The 17,755-nt window shown below is 49.7% G+C and overlaps 1 protein-coding gene across 2 annotated transcripts; it reads right to left on the bottom strand.

The window, feature by feature from the left end:
• Positions 1-1,262: 1,262 nt before the first annotated feature.
• On the bottom strand, positions 1,263-17,715 carry IGFBPL1 (insulin like growth factor binding protein like 1). Of its 2 annotated transcripts, XR_008291112.1 has the most exons (6): positions 17,261-17,715; positions 7,898-8,007; positions 7,053-7,169; positions 5,051-5,209; positions 2,415-3,193; positions 1,263-1,570 (listed from the first exon to the last, which is right to left on the bottom strand). XR_008291112.1 is itself a non-coding variant. In XM_015079379.3 (5 exons), the coding sequence occupies exons 1-4, from the start codon at positions 17,706-17,708 to the stop codon at positions 5,060-5,062; spliced, it is 825 nt and encodes a 274-aa protein (XP_014934865.2). In that variant the 5' UTR covers positions 17,709-17,715; the 3' UTR covers positions 1,263-3,193; positions 5,051-5,059. The 2 variants fall into 2 exon arrangements, 1 of the variants encoding a protein (XP_014934865.2); XM_015079379.3 differs by having other exon boundaries at positions 1,263-3,193.
• Positions 17,716-17,755: the final 40 nt, after the last annotated feature.

Raw genomic sequence — 17,755 nt, 5'->3', positions numbered from 1 at the left:
CGCCTTCACAAGCCACCCTGCACTTCTGCGTCCCCGCTCCTTTCGCATGCTGTTTCCCTGGCCCAGAATCCCCCATACCCACTCCAGTCCGGAGCATAGATGCCTCCTCTTCCGGGAAGTCTTCTCTGATCTCCCCCTGCTCTGATCACCAAGCAGACACGTTGTGCTGCCTGGCAGGACAGCAACCTCATCTTCCCCACTGGAGTCTCGCCTGACGGCCCAGTTCCCACCCACCTTCATCCTGCACCCTTCTGGCCTCTGGAAAACGCCACTCCGTGTGCACGCGGGAGATGACAGCGGGCACAGCTAAGCTGAATGAATGAAATACTGGGATGCGTATCCAGCAGGAGACATGAGTTCCAGGGGAGTTAGAAGGATCAGGCTGGTAGGAGGTGATTAGGACTGGTTAAAAATTTCACACAAGCTGTCCAGGTGGGGCTGTGACAAGAACTCAGGTGTGAGAGGAAGGAGGATTAGGACTAAAGTAGCTGATGTGGATGAGGAAAGGACTAGATGGTCAGCGGTAGTGGAGATCTATCAGTGGGACCTGCGCCCACCCACAGCAGTGTTCCCAGGACAAACAGACCACAAAGACTGTCCTTAAAAACATTTATTTTCAGGTGCATGGGTCATGTGACATCAGCACATCTATGAAAATAGGGCAGAAAACCCAGTTCCTGGGGGCACCATGTTTCTAAATGGCAACAGCACCCTTTCTTTCAGCCCTGGGAGGGGTCTGGGGGCTCTCCTAGTGCAAAAAAAGTCATTAGGTTGGAACAATCCTCTTAATCTGCCTTTTTTTTTGGTGAAAATTTCAGAGAGTGCAATATTATTATTATTATTTTGCACATCATTACGATGCTAACCCAGCCCCCTGTGGTTTTGATGTTCAGCTCTGTCACCCAAGCGCTCCATCTGCCCTGCTCTCTGCATCTAGACCCAGCTCTCCAACTGTTTTGGGAAAATGTAAGGTGAGTCAATGGATTTTGCTGGATGTGCTTATCAGCACATGCATGTTGTTCTAGTACCTTCTCCAGGGCCACAGCATCCCTACTTCTGACAGTTTCACTGTAAGTGAAGGCACTGTAAGTGCCTTACCAAGTCTTTTCCCAACTACGCAAATCACACGGAGACTCAGCCGCAGACCTTGGGTACAAAAACCCTGCAGTACGGGGAGGGGGGTAGGGGCGCTGAGTAGGGAGGGATGTGAGCGGACCCTCCGCAGCCCCAACTTCCAACACACAGGCACAGCTTCCAGTTAATCAGTTTCAACTCTGATTTTATTCAAAGACAGGGGTTCCAGTGTTTTAAAGTTTGCAAACTACCCATCTAGTTTCGTTGCCTTCTTATTCAAATGAGGAAACGGAGGTCCAGAAGGTGAGGGGACTTGCTTGGAGTCAGGCAGCAAGCCAGGGATGAATCCCCAAATGGACCTCATGTTTCTGGATTTTCAGGCTCTGCTCCTGCCATGTAGTACATCAGGGTGATGCCACCCCAATATTTCAGATACGGAATGGCCAGGCTCAAAGGGAGAAAATGCAATTCCAAAAAGGATACCAGAATGTGATACCTAGTGGGGAGGGGCATGGGAGTATGCTGTAAAAGCTGAGAGGGACCAGGAGGAGAGTCCCTGAAGCCCCTTCCTTTCCATAGCCATGAGATTATCCCGAGAAGCAGCACCATGGCATAGAAAGGGTGCCCCAAGTTCTGGTCCTTCTCGGAGGCCCTCGGACCTTGGGCAAGCATCTCCCTCTCGGAGCCTGGTTTCTTCATCTGCAAAGGGAGTTGGGACATCCGCGTTTACCCTGCCTGCCGTGCTGGAGTTGTGAAGAGGCCACAGACAGAAAAGCACTTCATGAACTTTAAGGACAAGACACAAGTGAGATCCCAATTCTGACTTAAAAAAATTTTTAATCACCCAGGGGAATCTATTTTTTCAGTCAGATAATAAATACTCGTCTCACTGAAAGAAAGAAAGGAAAAGAGGGGCACCTAGGTGGCTCAGTCGGTTGAGCTTCTGACTTCAGCTCAGGTCATGATCTCACGGTTTGTGAGTTTATTCGAGCCTGGTGTCAGGCTGTGTGCTGACACCTTTGGATTCTGTGTCTCCCCCTCTCTCTCTGCCCCTCCCCAACTTGCGCACATGCGCTTGCTCTCTCTCTCTCTCTCTCTCAAAAGTAAATAATCATTAAAAATATTTTAAAAAAAGAGAGAAAAGAAAAGAAGAAAAGGAAAGAAACAAGAAAGAAAGAAAAGAAAGAACAGAAAGAAAGCAAGCCTAATTTCTGGGTGAGGTCAAAACGTCTCTAAGTAAAATGTATTCTATTAATACTCTAATCCCACAGCTCAGAGGAAGAAGCAACTGACCCCATTTCTTCAGTTTGATGTCCAGAAGCCAGGTGTCTACTGCTTACCTGGTTAGAGGATGCTGGGCTTGTTGACAAAGGGACACCTTGGTCCCCAAGCACCCAGCCAAGGGGCTCCGGAGTCTGGTAAAGTGTCCCGTCTAGAACTCCATCTCTTTAAGGTGGGAAAATGGCAGGAACAGAAGAGCTGTGGCCAGCTCCACACCCACTCTGGTATGAAGCGGTGGCAGCTGTTTTGAGCAGTCTTGAAAACGAATGCTAAGACTATACTTCCTGTATTTTTTCCACAGGGCCATCTTACTCTGGGATGGCAGGGCTCCAAGGGACCCAGGTAACAGCTAGTCCAAACAGCTAGAGACAAAGGTCCAGAATGGGGAGGGGCCTATCCAGGTCACACAGCGAGTCAGAGAGCAGGCAGAGGATGAAGGCAGGACTCTCTCCCTCCTTCTACAACACACACTAAGTCACAGAGCTTTGCTAATCAGTCACAGACAGATGAGGTAAAGACACAAGGCTGAAACAGGCCTTGTTCCAGCCCTTTAGAATTACAAACATACCACCAGGTGACCTTCCCTGGGAGGGAGTAGTTAAAAAAGAATTCTTACGGAGCAGTTCATTTCAAAAGTATAGAAAAGCCACATGCAGTCTGGTTTCCCAATGCTTGCCCTGCTAAAAACTACATGTGCATACGAATCTAGTTTGCATCTAATCTGTAAAAACATACAAAAGGGGTCATCTACAAGCAGTTTCTCCAACTCTTCACACACACAAAAAAAACGATCCATGACTTGACTTTTCCAACATCCCGTCATCAGGTTTCTAAGACCCTAAAAGGAAAAAGAGAAAAGGATAAGAGAAAAGAAGTCTACTCTGTCACAATCAACTATGTGGTAAATGGAAGATGGGGGAAACGATCCTTAATCTTAAATCTTCCTGGCAAGGAGTGGTGCTGGTGGAGAGCAGAGGGGCCTTGTGGGTGTCCAAGAAGTACAAGTGGGACCACTGGGTGGACATTTCAGGGAAGCAGAATGCAGCTTAATACAAGGAAGAACTTTCAAATACTGGGAAATCCAAAGATAGATGTCTGATGGTAGTGAGCTCCACACCACTGAAGGTATGCAAACAAGAGCTGGACAGTACTGCATGTTGTAGGGGGGACTGAAGAACTGGGTGGTTGCATGTTCTTAAAATTCCATGGTTCTTTGTGGCTCTCTTTTGAAAACTCATCTATAATAGACTGCGTTCATAGCCTGAGTTCACTGTATTTTTTAAATACGTATATACTTAAAAATTGTGTACACATTTGAAACATGAAATATATATATATACACACACACATACACATGTATATGCATGTATATGTGTACACGTGTGCAGGAAAAAAGTCCTGATACGTGATATGTATATGACAACATAGAACAATACATACACAGAAAAACCAGAGTATCAGGAGGGCAACTTTAAGAGCCATCTCCTACCTGAATTCCTATCTGACCATTTCCTACCTTCTGTCTTCCTCCCTGTTTCCAAGAGCTCGAACTACTTCATCCACCATCCTTCATCCCCAATGCCACTTTCTCAGCAACATCTTCATTTTTTCCCAGTTCTAAGCAGCTTCCCACTCCTCAAACTCATGCACGCCCCTCACTTCCTTAACACTGTACCCCATTCTCGCTTAATGACGTTCTCTGTTTTGGTTTTCTGTGCATCCGTACAGACCTGACGTAAGGCCTTATACACAGAAGCTACACAACAGTAGTGGCTCAATAGGAAAGACTATGGATTACAGCCACAGCAAAATCCTGCATCCCGGCCCCTGGCCTCCTGTGATGGCAGCAGACGTCCCCTACCCCACTGATGCCGGGCATGGCTGCACTTAAGCAGATGTGACATCTGCCACATCTGAACAGAAGCTTTAAAAGGGACTGTGTACCTGGCTCAATCTCTCGTTCATCCCCTCTGCCACAAAGAATGGACCCAGTCCACGCTGGGGCTGCTCCTCCAGCTGGGTCCCCATATGACGTTCAGAGCAGAGCCACAGCCAACCAACCCGCAGCCACGACAAGGAATGTGAGCAAGACATAAACGTTGATGGCTGTGCACCAGCGGGCCCTGGGGCTGTTTAGCAGCAAAAGCTGGCTAATTAGGGGGCTTGTTTCCTAGGGACTAAAGCAACTCCAGCTCTCACCCGGCTGACTATGAGGACAAAGCCACAGGGCCAGGGGAGACGCAGATTCTCCTGGAGACACGCTGCTAAGCATGACCTGCTGTTCTTCCCCAGGAAGAACCCGGGGACAGACAGCCAGCCTCCTCTGCAGGCACGTTTTCCCACGGGTGCTGTCACAATGACAATGTCTGCTCTCTCTGTGTCCTCTCCAGGACTTGAAGGAAATATGCTGTTCCACTTCAGAAACAAAAAACAAGCAACTGGTCTTTCCCACCTACTGACACCCACAACGTTCACAGTTCCCGACTTTGCATGCTAGGTGGGAAGCCCAGAGCGGTATGGGTGTTGACCATCCTAGAGATTCTACCTGCTACCTGTAATATGTTCCCACTGTTGGGTATTCCTCTGCTTTCCTCGATTTATGTATTTTTCTTCTTTCTTATCATACATCTTATAAGGCATCTCAATCTCTTGTGACACAGGTGTATAAATACCGAAAATGACTTAGAACATGTACATTGCTCCATCACATGCGGTCGTCTGGAGCTGGATAGCGGGGGACTTTGTATTTACTCAGATCCATAACTGTCACCGTGCCGTGGGACTCGGCCTCCCCAACCGCATTTGCTGAATGGCACAGGTACACTCCCTCATCTTCCTTTCTCAGAGGGTTGATCTAGAAATAAAACAGTCAAGTTTATATGGTCATATATGGCACAGCAAAATCACTTCCTTATTTAGTCCCTAATGATATGTCTGAGCACTTATTCTTTTTCAAAATAAGATAGAGCACATTATTTCTCTTCTTGCCTTAGCTGCCAAGAAAGTTAAATTTTATACTCTGTACCCTCTCTATTGCAGCTCTCATTTTAAGGCTTCCTCTGCATTCCTGCCTTTTACTGTGAGCTTACCTGGTCCTCTTATTGAAGGTGATAAGTATACATACAAGACAATACTGCAAATTAAAAGAATGAAAATTTACTGACTGGGGAATGGCCCACAAGTGCTCCCAATGGAGGCAGCCTTTACAAAGTAACATAAGAGAGAACATCTCCCCCTACCCTTTCTTTTAATAAAGACGGGGATGTGCTTGATTTGAAAAAGCCACGGACCCAGCTGCATTCTGAGTCCCTGAGCTGGATGGAGAAATCACCAAACCTTGCAGAGATGGGAGTGAAAGGAAACAGACACCCTCAGAGAGCAGCCTGTTCTCACACCCCTGCAGAGCAGACCCACACTGGCTCTCTCCTCTCTTGCTGTCTCGTCAATCGTGAGTCACTCGGCAGACTGGTGGGGGAGTTACGTACACCATCTCATTTTAAACTCATGCTGATTGTGAGGGAAAGGGGGAGCATTGTTATCCTGACATTACAGGAGGCTGGCAGGTAAGTCACAGACTGTTGGGTCACAGGGCCCTCCTCTTACAGTTGTGGACACTGAAGCTCAAGAGGTAGACTGACTAGCCCAACACGGACCCCCATTCCGTCACTCCCTCACTCTTTCAGACCACACTGTTCTAGCAACTTAAACTACTCCAAGTGGCCTAGAGGAGCCCTGGAGGGGGCGCCAATGTGCGGTCTTCCCTCTACTGGCCACATGGTCTTGGGCAAGTGTATTAGTTTCCTGTGGCTGCTGGAACTAATTTCCACACACTTAATGGCTTAAAACAACACAAATTTATTATATTTAGGTTTTTAAAATTTTTCATTAAAGACTTTATTTTTGGGGTGCTTGGGTGGCTCAGTCAGTTAAGTGTCTGACTCTGGCTCAGGTCTTCATCTCATGGTTCATGAGTTTGAGCCCCGTGTTGGGCTGTGCTGACAGTGCAGAGCCTGCTTGGGTTTCTCTCTCTCTCTCTCTCTCTCTCTCTCTCTCTCTCTCTCTCTCCTCTCTCTGCCCCTCCCCTGCTCTCTCTCTCTCTCAAAATAAATAGACTTTATTTAAAAGATAAAAAAATTAAAATTATATAAAAAAAGATTTTATTTTTAAGCAACCTCTGTGTCCAACGTGGGGCTCAAACTCACAACTCTGAGATCAAGAGTTGCATGCTCTCCCGACAGAGCCAGCCAGGTGCACCTGTATTTATTTAATTCTTGAATGAGAAAGGGGGCTAAGAAGAAGGTATTAGCAGAGCTGCCTTCTTCCTAGGAATCCTAGGGGAAAACCCATTCTAGATAGGCTGCCTGTGTTCCTTGCCTTGTGGCTCTCTTCCTCCATCTTCAAAGTCAGCTGATTAGCTGACTTTATTGCACCTGCAACCTTAATCCCCTCATGCATATAACATACCCACGGATTCCAGGGATTAGGACATGGACATCTTTTTGGGGCCACAATTCTGACCACCAGTGAAGACCACTTACGCTCTCCGGGGTTAAGCTTTCCTCACAGTTATGGTAGGGTCCAACAAGAAAGGGATAAGAACAGCTTTGAAATGTGTAATGTGCTATAGAAATATAAAGGGTGCTTTATAAGGGCCAGTGAACAATAGCCAAGTAATCCTAAACAAATGAGATACCCACCAAAATCCAGGCTGTGGCCTCGTGGTCAGAAGGGCCCCCTCGCACCTGGACAGCTATATTGACGTGGTCCCCAGGAAGGTCCTCTAGCACCTGAGTGCCCTCAGGAGACTGTGTGACCTACAGAGGACAGGAAAGCCAGGAGTGATTTAGAAAGAGCATTTCTGGCTAAGAACTGCACCACAGACATCCTTGCTGTCTACATCTTCCTACTGACTCAAAGGCCAAACCCTAGCACCTCTTATTCCTATTCAAAGGTCAGTGGCTTTTTAAACCTAAATGTCTGTGCAGACAGCACCCCCTGCTGGACAGCAACGATGCAGACGCCATCACTATCTCACAGAAGCAGCTCAGAATTTCATGGCCCTTCTCTGGGCTGTCGGTCGAGATATGGGGACAAGAAATGCTGTGATCCACACCAGTCTCTCAAAAATTGTTCTGCAGGAAGATCTAGTTTTTGAATAAGACTTGGATAGTCTTTCTAAACCCCAGATCCAGTGAAGCAGGCTCTAACTTCATTCCAGTGGAACTAGGCTAGATAAGTAGATGAACTTTCCAACCACTAAGTGGCCAAAGAAGCAAATGGCACAAGGAAGGATGGCACTCTCCTTCTCTGGGGGCAGCTTTGGGGTGAAAGTTTTGAGGCATAAACCTGGAGGTAGAGGAGTGAACATGTAAGATATCTTTTTTAAATAGTCGGCTTCACATATAAAGACATACACATGAGAAACACCTCTCTTTCTCTCATTTTCTCTCTCTCTCTCTCTCTCTCTCTCTCTCTCTCTCTCTCACACACACACACACACACACACACACACACACACACACAAATTCTTGGACATAAGTACCTTCCTCCACGTGATGACAGGGGTGGGCACAGCCCTCACCTCACAGGACAGGTACACCTGTGCACCAGTGACGTTGTGGACACTCCGGGGTGGAATGACAACCATGGGGGCTGGAGGAAGAAGACAAGGGATCACAAGCTTTACCCTGCCAGGTTCCCAGCACCCCACCACTAGAACTCCCTACCTGCAGAGAGCCAGCTGGGATAGTCCGACGTGAGGAGGCAGCAGCAGAAGAAAGCTCTACACACATAAAGAACGCACTTGTGTTTCCCTCAGACTTGGAGACATGCCTACATGTTTCCTCATCCTTGCCTTTGTTCTATCAACAGGAAAACAGGGATCTGGGGAGGAGAGGCGACTTCCCAAATCGCCCGCCTTGTCTGTGGCAGGGCTTGGTCTCATCACACTCCCACCCAGAGCCCCTTCCAGGACTCCGGCTGCCATCTGCTTACAGCTCAACTCTGTGAGACACTGAGCGTGCGTGAGGAGGGGCTGGTGTCACCTCACTAATGCCAAGTCTTCTAACAGATGGGCTTTTCTCCTTCCACGTGGAGGGCGGTTCAAAGAACAGGCCTTGCGGAACAGCTGCACACACCGAGCTGAGACCCCCTGCGGGGCCGGTCCAGACGCTCGTTTGCATATCTCAGACTCTCAGACTCCACAGGAGGCCTCCCTGCCCCGACAGCCCCCTCCCGGTGGGCAGAGCTGCAGGCACGGAAGCTGGCACTGGGACAGAGGACGCCCGGAGAGAGGGAGCTGCCGGGATCACGGTACCCAGGCAGTGCAGCTCAAGGCTGTCAGAACATTACCGAAAGGGGAGGGAGGGTGTGGGCAGGCTGGCTGGGATAGAGACCATGCAGGCATCTGAGAAGTTCCTAGCTGACGTGCCACACTGTCCTCCTCCCTGGGCCCACTGCCTCCTCTGCTCACACTGGTGCTAAAAGAATCAAGTGCAGCCACCTCGGCTCTGGCCTTCCACCCAGCCCCTCAATGGACCTGCCCACACTGCCTCCCCCACTCTGCATGGAATATAGCCCTCAACTCCACAGGGCCTAGAAGGTATGTGTCCTAGTCCAGGACCAGGTGTCTGTACTTCTCTGACCGGCTGGAGCACAGCCTGCTGGCGTCCAGGTGCTTCCATCCCGCCTCACTTGAACTAGATGGCAGCTGGGCCCATCCCTGCATCTGGCCCTCGGTTTCTTGGGCAAGATGCAATGGGGAGGCATGGGGAGGAAAATGCTCTCCGCTTGGGTCTGCTCATCTTTAAGATGGGGATAATACCCCCTGCTCACAGGGCTGTTGAGCTCATCTTACTAGGTGATGAGTGCTAGAGTAATGGTTTAAGTTAACAGGGCACGTAAGTGGAGGTCAGGAGCAGGTTTGGTAAGCAGGTGACTGGATGAAGAAGCAAATGGCAAATAAAGACAAACACATTCATTGTCTGGCCATCAAACTGCAGGGTCTATGCTCCTAGGGCTCTGCTGAAGCATGAAGGAAAGGGCCCTCGCCTGCCTGGGTGAGGCTGCAATAAAAAGGAGAGCAAAGGAGGGAGACGGAAGGCCACAGGAAGAGCAGGGAAGTTCAGGAATGAAAGGGCACAGAAATGAGACTTCTCTGGCCTCTCCAGACAGACTTTGTCAAGCTGGTACCAAAGAAAAAAAAAGTCTCTGGAAAGTTGTCTTAGAACCAGAGTCTCAGACCAGAGGGGCCCAACTCCCCAAGATCCTGTGCTTGATCATCTGTGGTATGCTCATCTAGCGTTTACTTACATGCCTCCAGTGATAGAGAGCTCACTACCTATGGAGCCAGGCCTCTCCATCTTTGGAGGGCTCTGTTCCTAAGAAAGCTTGTTTTCACTTGGAGCTAAAACCCACCTCCCTATAACTCCCACACGTTGATGCCTCCTGGAGTCCTACAGCCCCCAGAGAGTGCACCAATGGCCTCCAATGAATACAGACACTACCTTCTCCACCCCGGAAAGGGGAGGGAGGGTGTGGGTAGGCTGGCTGGGGTGGAGACCATGCAGGCATCTGAGAAGTTCCTAGTTGAAGTGCCACACTGTCCTCCTCCCCAGGCCCAGGCTGCTTTCTTCCCTCTCAGCCTGATCAGCCCACTCCTTCAGTTGTGCCTGTATGATTGCCCCCAAGCACCACACCTCTAGCCACAACACTGAGTATAACCAAAGGCCCCCAGTGAACCAAGGTCTTAGGCTTCTAACATTGCTCTATGCATCCCAGCCACCTGCAAACTGCTACAAAGGACACCCCCACCCCCGCCTCTCCAGCAGGGGCTCCATCTGCAACATGACAAAGAGAGTCTAATTCATCCACCCCCTCCTGCCAACACCACCTCCCCGGAGCCCAGCCGTCCTCAAATGGCTCGCTGGGGGAACAATCACAACCGCATCTTATTCCAGAGCCCTCAATGGATTCCAGAGGGACACTCAATCAACATGTTTTACTTTCATTCATGTAAAGTCATCAATTTTAAATGAGGTTTCATCAATCCCTTTCAGTCCTAAATGAATAAACTGGTAAATCACATTTCAACGTTCTCTCTCCTCGAATTTCCCTCTCCCTCTTTTGAGTAACTGCAATTAAGAAAGACTGTCTTGGAAATACTGTCTTTGCTACTGATCTTGTGGCAGAAAATACCACCTCTTTTACAAAAGAGTCCCAGCTTTCATTGATAAAGTGACATTCAAATTTTTGTTTATTTTTAAATTTACATACAGCATGTTATTCCTTGCAGAGTGCTGCTCTAAGTTTTGACAAATGCCTACGGTCACATAACCACCACCACAACCAAGATACAGAAGAGTCCAGTTATCTCAAAAAATTTCCTCATGCTGCCTTTTGTCATAGTAATCTCATTTTAATATTAACATATCTGATTGTAAATTTAAAACATTTTTATCCATAATAGCTCTTTCTAATCAGCTATCGATGTCATAATAGTAACAATGGTAATAATGCCACCATCTGACTCTGATAGCTTGCAGTGTGCTAGGCACTCTATTCTGTTTACAGAGGATTAATGCGTTCGATCTTTCCAGCAATTTCACCAGCTGTAGAGCTAGCCAGAGTTACCCAGGCTTAAATGATAGGCAAGGCTTTGAGCCCAGGGCTTGGGCTCTGAGCTCTGTCCCACACTGTCTTGCCTTCTACTTAGATGACACTTCCACATACACTACTCCTTTCATCCTTATACCTACCCTGCTAAGCACATGCTTTTATCCCCATTTTACAGATCAGAAAACCAAACCTCAGAAAGATGAAGTGCCTGGAGGAGTGGAGACTCAAACTCACCCTGATTCCATCAACTCCACGCTGATTTTTACTTTTTAAATTTTTTAATGTTTATTTTGTTTTAGAGAGAGAAAGCATGAGTAAGGAGGGGCAGAGAGAGAGGGAGACACAGAATCGGAAGCCGGCTAAAAGCTCTGAGTTATTGAGGTATTAGCACAGAGCCTGGTGCAGGGCTGGAACCCACAAACCATGAGATCATGACCTGAGCTGAAGTCGGATGCTTACCTGACTGAGCCACTCAGCCGCCCCACCACACTCATTTTTAAAGTAAAACATTTGTTGCCTGTTTCCATTCCAGAATAAGAAAGGGTTCCTTAGGGATTGTGTTGAGGATCCTCAAGACAATCCCCAGGTTCAGTGTTTGCTGGGAGGACACACAGAACTCAGCACAGGTGTTTTTTTTGTTTGTTTGTTTTTTAATGTTTATTTATTTTTGAGAGAGAGAGAAAGCGCATGCACATGCAAGTGGAGGATGGGCAGAGACGGGACAGATGATCCAAAGCAGTCTCCACACTGACAGCAGAGAGCCTGATGCAGGGTTCAAACCCACCAACCATGAGATCATGACCTGAGCTCAAGTAGGATGCTTAACCGACTGAGCCACCGAGGTGCCCCCAGAACCCAGCACAGTTTTACACACAGCTATGATTTATTACAGTGAAAGGAGACAAAGCAAAACAGCAAAGGGAAAAGAGGCTCACAGGGTGAAGACACGGGAAACCAGGCACAAGTTTTCAAGAACCTCTCCCAGTGGATCACACAGGACACGCTTAATACCCCAGCAATGAATGGTGAGAACATGTGTGAAATGCCATCTCCCAGGGAGGCTCACCCCTTGCCTAGGATTTTTATTGGCGGTAGGTCACCTGGGCACCCTCTGCTTATTATGTACCAAAATTCCAGGGTCCCAGAAGGAAAGCAGGTGTGCACCATGAACCACAGTGTTGGTATAGTTTAGGCACAGTAAGCCACCCTCAGCAGTTCCGAAAATGGCAGGAACCCTCCTGAAATCCAAGTTCCCAGACACTAGCCAAGGGTCAATCTCACCAGCAGGTCTTTCTAAGGATACGGTCTCTGGGCTGCTCCATTTACTCTCTTCTGCACAGGAATAAAACCCTCCAAACATCACCCCTGGGACTGATGTAGAGATACTATTAAATGGCTGGTACGTCCTTTACACTAGCAGGACATTCCCAATCCTACTGTCCCCAAGGGCTCATTCGAGTGCCGTGCTGGGGTGCTCAACGTCATGACCACAGGCAGGATGAACCCAGGTTCAAATCCTGTCTCTGCTACACCCCAATGCTGTGACTTGGTCTCAGTGTCTTCTTTAAAATGGGCACAGGAGTCTGTTCCCCACCCCAACGCCTCCCCCTCAGCTACTGGGAGGAACAGTTACAAGACCCCTTGCAAACTAAAAGGCTTCCACAGAGAGACCCAAGGATTTGGCAGACTGTGCTACCCCAAGGGTAATCTCAAAGTGCCTTGCCTGCTCCAAAGCCCCTACTGGCCTCTGGGGGAGCAGGCCTATGGGTGGGCTCTATCTACCTTGATCCAGAGGCCATTCCCATAGCCCTCATCCTAGCAAACCTGGGGCATAGCCTCTCACCTCACTGTTGCCAGAGTTGCCACACTCCTGGAAGAGCAAGGGATTTCTACCTGAATTTGACTAGAGTAATGTGGGTTTCAAGAAGGAGGATGGTGCCTCGTGGGTCCAGTCTGAATGTGCCAGCTTCATTTCTCTAGATCTTTCTTGCTCAATACTTGTTTCTTTCTGTCTGTGCCAGCAACAGCCCTAGAAATGCTGGGATGGCACACACAGATCCATCCATCAGGTAACAGAATAGTCACCCACCTGTACACCCACTAGGGGTGGGCAAAATAGCACCAAGGGAAACTCAAATGCCTGGGGGTCCAGGTGCCAACCAATGGAGCTTGGGCAAGTTGCTAACCATTTCCTCCTTGTCTGCAAACAAAGACAATGACTGCTACCCCACATCCTCTGGGGTGAAGGGACAGAATGGATGTGACTGAATTATTAACCATGTGGATCTGTACAAATGAAAAGGATCGATATTATTATTATAGTGTGTGCTGATCTGTCCCCCCACCTGGTCAACTAAATATGTCCTGGATGGCTAGAATGGACGATCTTCTCAAATGCCTCCCAGGTTTATTTAAAGTTAACAGTGCCAAGGAAAGAAGGAGTATCAAGAGTCATCCCCCAGGACCCCATCTGCTTGTACAAAGAAGTGCACAGCCAAAGAGTTTAATCATCAACGCACTGAACAGCCCTGATAATTTATGCTAATAGTCATGTTAGGATGTGGAAGGAGAAACAGCTTAATCCAGCTCCCTGCAGCCTGTGCCTCAGACCCCCTCCCTCAGCATGAAAGGCTTTTGAGCACGAGGCCCCCCTTCTTTGTCCCTCTCACAAAGTGGCATTCGCAGCCTCTCCTGGTTACCTGGTAACACGCACCTCGCACAGACTGAGATTTCTAAGTGGACTGGAATTTCAGCTGAGGTGAATTTTCTAAGATTCAGGATCTCAAGAGCTCACTGAAGCTCAGGGGCTCGGTGCCCTGTTGGGTATTGGCACGGGGCCCTGTTCCTATCTAATTTAGCATTCAAAACATGCTATCAACCTGCTGTCTGCAGGATCCCCACCCCCTCCCAATGTTAGCAAATGGTCAGGGAGCACACATGGAACAACACAGCCTTTTAACAACAAAAACAATGCCACACCACCTTACAACAGAGGAGCGAAAACAGTAACTTCGTACAGAACAAAGCTTCATCCCTCAGTCCGGCACTCAAGGCTGGCAATGCCCCCCCTCCCAACCTCTCTGGGTCTCACCCCCTTCCCCCATTATCCCCCTGGGTACCTGTCAGCAGGTCACTGTTCACACCCATCATGGGCCCCCTACCTCCTCCTACCTGCTCTTACCTCCATGCCTAGTTCATGCTGAGCCTTCCTATCCCCTTTTCTCTGCCCAAGAATTTTCTGCCAGTCCTTCAGGGTTCCTCTCAGGTATTTTCGCTTCTATAAAGCTACCCCTGTTCCTCTCTGGAGCCATCACCCAGTGCTCAATAGAGGAACCAGCAGCAAGCCTTGGAGGGAAAACAGGACAGTGGATCCAGACTGAGAAACCCTCAAGATTCAAGTGTAGCCACTTTGTAGCCGCTTTCTAATCAGGTGGCCAGCAGGTTAGAGGTGCATGGCTCCGTCTGAAAAGAGCCAGGAGGGGTGCCTGGGTGGCTCGGTCTGTTGAGCGTCCGACTTTAGCTCAGGTCATGATCTCACAGTTCGTGAGTTCGAGCCCCGTGTAGGGTTCTGTGTTGACAGCTCAGAGCCTGGAGCCTGCTTCTGATTCTGTGTCTCCCTCTCTCTCTGCACGCCCCCCTCGCTTAAGTAAATAAACATTAAAGAAGGAAAAAAAGCCAGGAAACCCCAGGCTGGAGCCCTACATCAGCTAGGAGCTAGCCAGGGAGCTCCCTTCCGTGAGCCTCCGTTTTCCTTTCTATTAAATAGGAGTGAGATCTGGCCAGGGTAGCTGTGAGAATTGAGTAAGAAGATGGAATGCAAGAACAATTTCAAACAGTAAAGAACTATTCATATGTGGGAACAGGAGGAATCTTCATTAAATGTGTTAATCAAAGGATTGCTCTCGCTCTTAGGCTTTTGGGGGAGTTTCAGAGCATGGGAGGAAAGGTCAGAGTTTAAGCCTGTACATGGTTTCCAAATGCCCCTCAGAGTTATGTGTAAGAACACTTCCACACTGTGCAGAACCTAATAACTATTTACGTTGGTCTCATTCAGTGAAAGTCAGGTGCTCGTTTATTGAAGGATAGGTGAGGGCCAAGGAGGGTGATTTTATTAACAGTATTGAAGGAGAACAGCTGCTGTTGTGACTCAGCCTGTTTCCCTTCCACCAGGGGCCCTAGGGGCATTGTTAAAAAGTGCCCCCGCTATGTCCTCTGAATAAAGGATGGCTTTAGGGCAGCACAGCACGAGGTGCCACCTTCACTGGCCAGGAAAGATCCCCCTGTCTACACCTTCATGCTTCACATGGGCAGGGGTCACAAACACTTCAGTGTCACAAACACTTCAGGACAAAAAGAGATAGGGAACAGTGCCCAGGTCTGTGGCAAATGATACAACTGCTGGTGGGGAAGGAGAGCTAAATTCCGGGGAGGCCTGATGCCTGTCACTAATGGGATCATTAAAAGCAGCTTCTGAATTCCCTTCCTTTTGGCCCCTTGAACATCTTTACTCCTGGGGCTTGTGCCTGGGGTGGGCCTCAGAGCCCCCTAGATCAGACGGGAGGGGCTGTCACATTTACTTGTCATTTGGTAATTTTCAATGGATTAGGGGTATGGGGTTTCCATCTGCCATCTGGCCGCACTCTGGTAACCATGGCAACCACCACCTGCCTGACTTAACACTATCAACTCCTGTCCTGAAAGAGCAACTGCACAAGGTGTCGGGGTCCTGGATGCTGGTCAGGCTTTACTGGTCACTCTGGATGTGTCCCCTGCCCCCCTGGGTCTCAGTCTCCTCTGCATAATAGCAGAATTGGTTTATGTGTCTTCAAGGTGGCTCTCTCTTAGGAACAGACTATCACTCCAAGGAGAAATTATCTGAGACTATCAGCACCGGTTGCATTCTGGGGACCTGGTCAGCATTTCTTGTGTCTCCTGCATGTGGAGTTACTTGTCTGGAGACAAAGAGAACTGCCTGTGAATTAACTGCTAAGGAAAGCAGATTGTAAAAAGGAGGAATAGGAACTAGAAGGGAGGAGACAGGACTGTTTAATGCCACACAGCAGAAACAAAGGTTCAAAGTGGAAGGGGGCCTCAATAGTGGTTCCACAGGGCTGACTCGGCCTAGAGAGGGGTAGGTAACAGCCCAAGGTCACTCAGGGAACCAGCAGCATCACAGAAGCACCAGCCAGCTCTTTCCTCCACTGGGTGCCCCAGCCAGGAACAGCTACCCATGACTTCATTGTGCTCCAGGGCTGCCTCAGACCCCTCAAAGGGCAGCACATTGTTTTTGTTTTCCGGGACAGGAGCCCTCCTGTCTCATCCCGAACAACCCCCTGGGTCTCCTGCACTTGAGTGCATCTACTAGGAATGCTTGGGGGGAAATAATACTAGAAATTTCCCAAGGTCTGGAAAAGGTCATCCCCCACTGCCAAGGTTTCCCTGTTGGAGCTAAAGTCATCACCCCAACTTAGGCATTTAGGTCTAGACTTGGGTCTCCAGGCCCAGGCCAGAGCTCCAATACTGATGTTTTTCATTTATTTTTGTTTGGGTTTTAAAAATTACATATAGAGGTGGGCAACTTTAGATGACTTTACTGTGAAGTTAATGAACTTTAAGTTTCTAGGTACTCAGCAATGAATAAATTTCTATTTCTTCACCCTCCGAATCATATAAGGCTTACACCCACAAAACCCAGCTCTCTCCCTGATGGCACCATCTTTTCAGAGCTCAGGTCTCCAAAGGTCTTATCTGTCTTGGGTGGGAGAGCCCTCAGGTCCTCCCAGCAGGGCCCCAACCCTGGTGTTCTGGCCCAGTGATTCCTGAGTCCCCTGTCTTCAGCTCCTCCTCATCCAGGATCTTCACTTTCTCTGCCTCTCCCTTCAAAAACCCCACCCTGGCCTGGCTCGGTGCCGGACCCAGGGGGACTTGCACCCAGTAAGACACCTCCTCCCCCCAACTGCCAGGCTGATGGAGGTAAACATGTCAGGCCTGCCCATAACTGCAGGCCTTTTTGGTACTATACCAAAAGGGACAACAGGCTCACCAAAATTCTGACCAGCTCGGGGACTTGTATCTCCATGAGCTTGGTAAGCAAGGGTGCAGGATGTGCATTCCTGTCCCAGTCTTCTTGAGTACCTGGCCAGGTAATAAAAACTGCTTACGAAGGGAAACCTTAGGCTGTCAATCACTGTGCTTTGAGGGATCCTTAGCCCCACACTCCTGAGGGTTGGGGGGAGGGGTCCCTCTTTCTCTTCATACCCCAGCACCGCGGGGCAAAAGCCATACTCACCAAATTCGCAGGGGCCATCGCGCGCCTTGTGCAGGTGGCCCGGGTGCGCGCGGGGCGTGTACCGGGCGCGCAGGCGCAGCGCGCATACGCTGGGGTAGGAGCGGCCGTCGGAGCCGCAGACGGCGCCGCGCTGCGCGCACACGCAGACCCCGGTGCCCTCGGGCGCCGCCCCCGCGGCGCGGCTGGCGCACACCAGGCCCGGGGCACAGCGCGCGCCGGCCCGCCCCCCGCAGCTCGCGCCCTCCGCGCCCAGGCAGCGCGCGCAGCAGCCGCACTCGTCGCGCGCCGCAATCGCGGGCGCGGGGCAGCGCGCGGGCGCCGGACAGTGCTCGGGCCGGCACGGACCGCACTCGGGGCGCCGGCCGCCGGCGGCACGGAGTCCGAGGCCCGAAGCCAGCGGCGGCAGCAGCAGAAGCAGCAGCGGGAAGAGCGAGGTGGAGCGCGGCATGGTCTGCTTCGGGACGGCACTGGCGCCTCTTCGCGCTGCGCTGGGCT

This window comes from Acinonyx jubatus, chromosome D4 (genome assembly GCF_027475565.1).
Source record: "Acinonyx jubatus isolate Ajub_Pintada_27869175 chromosome D4, VMU_Ajub_asm_v1.0, whole genome shotgun sequence".
NCBI lineage: Eukaryota > Metazoa > Chordata > Mammalia > Carnivora > Felidae > Acinonyx > Acinonyx jubatus.
This window is presented reverse-complemented; position numbering and strand designations above follow the sequence as displayed.

Coding starts and splice junctions, on each gene's coding strand:
- IGFBPL1 (XM_015079379.3), bottom strand. CDS start 17,708: ATGCCGCGCTCCACCTCGCTCTTCCCGCTGCTGCTTCTGCTGCTGCCG. Junction 8,008..17,260: donor CGATGGCCCCTGCGAATTTG/GTGAGTATGGCT, acceptor TTCTTCCTCCAG/CCCCCATGGTTGTCATTCCA. Junction 7,170..7,897: donor CTGTCATCACGTGGAGGAAG/GTACTTATGTCC, acceptor TGTCCTCTGTAG/GTCACACAGTCTCCTGAGGG.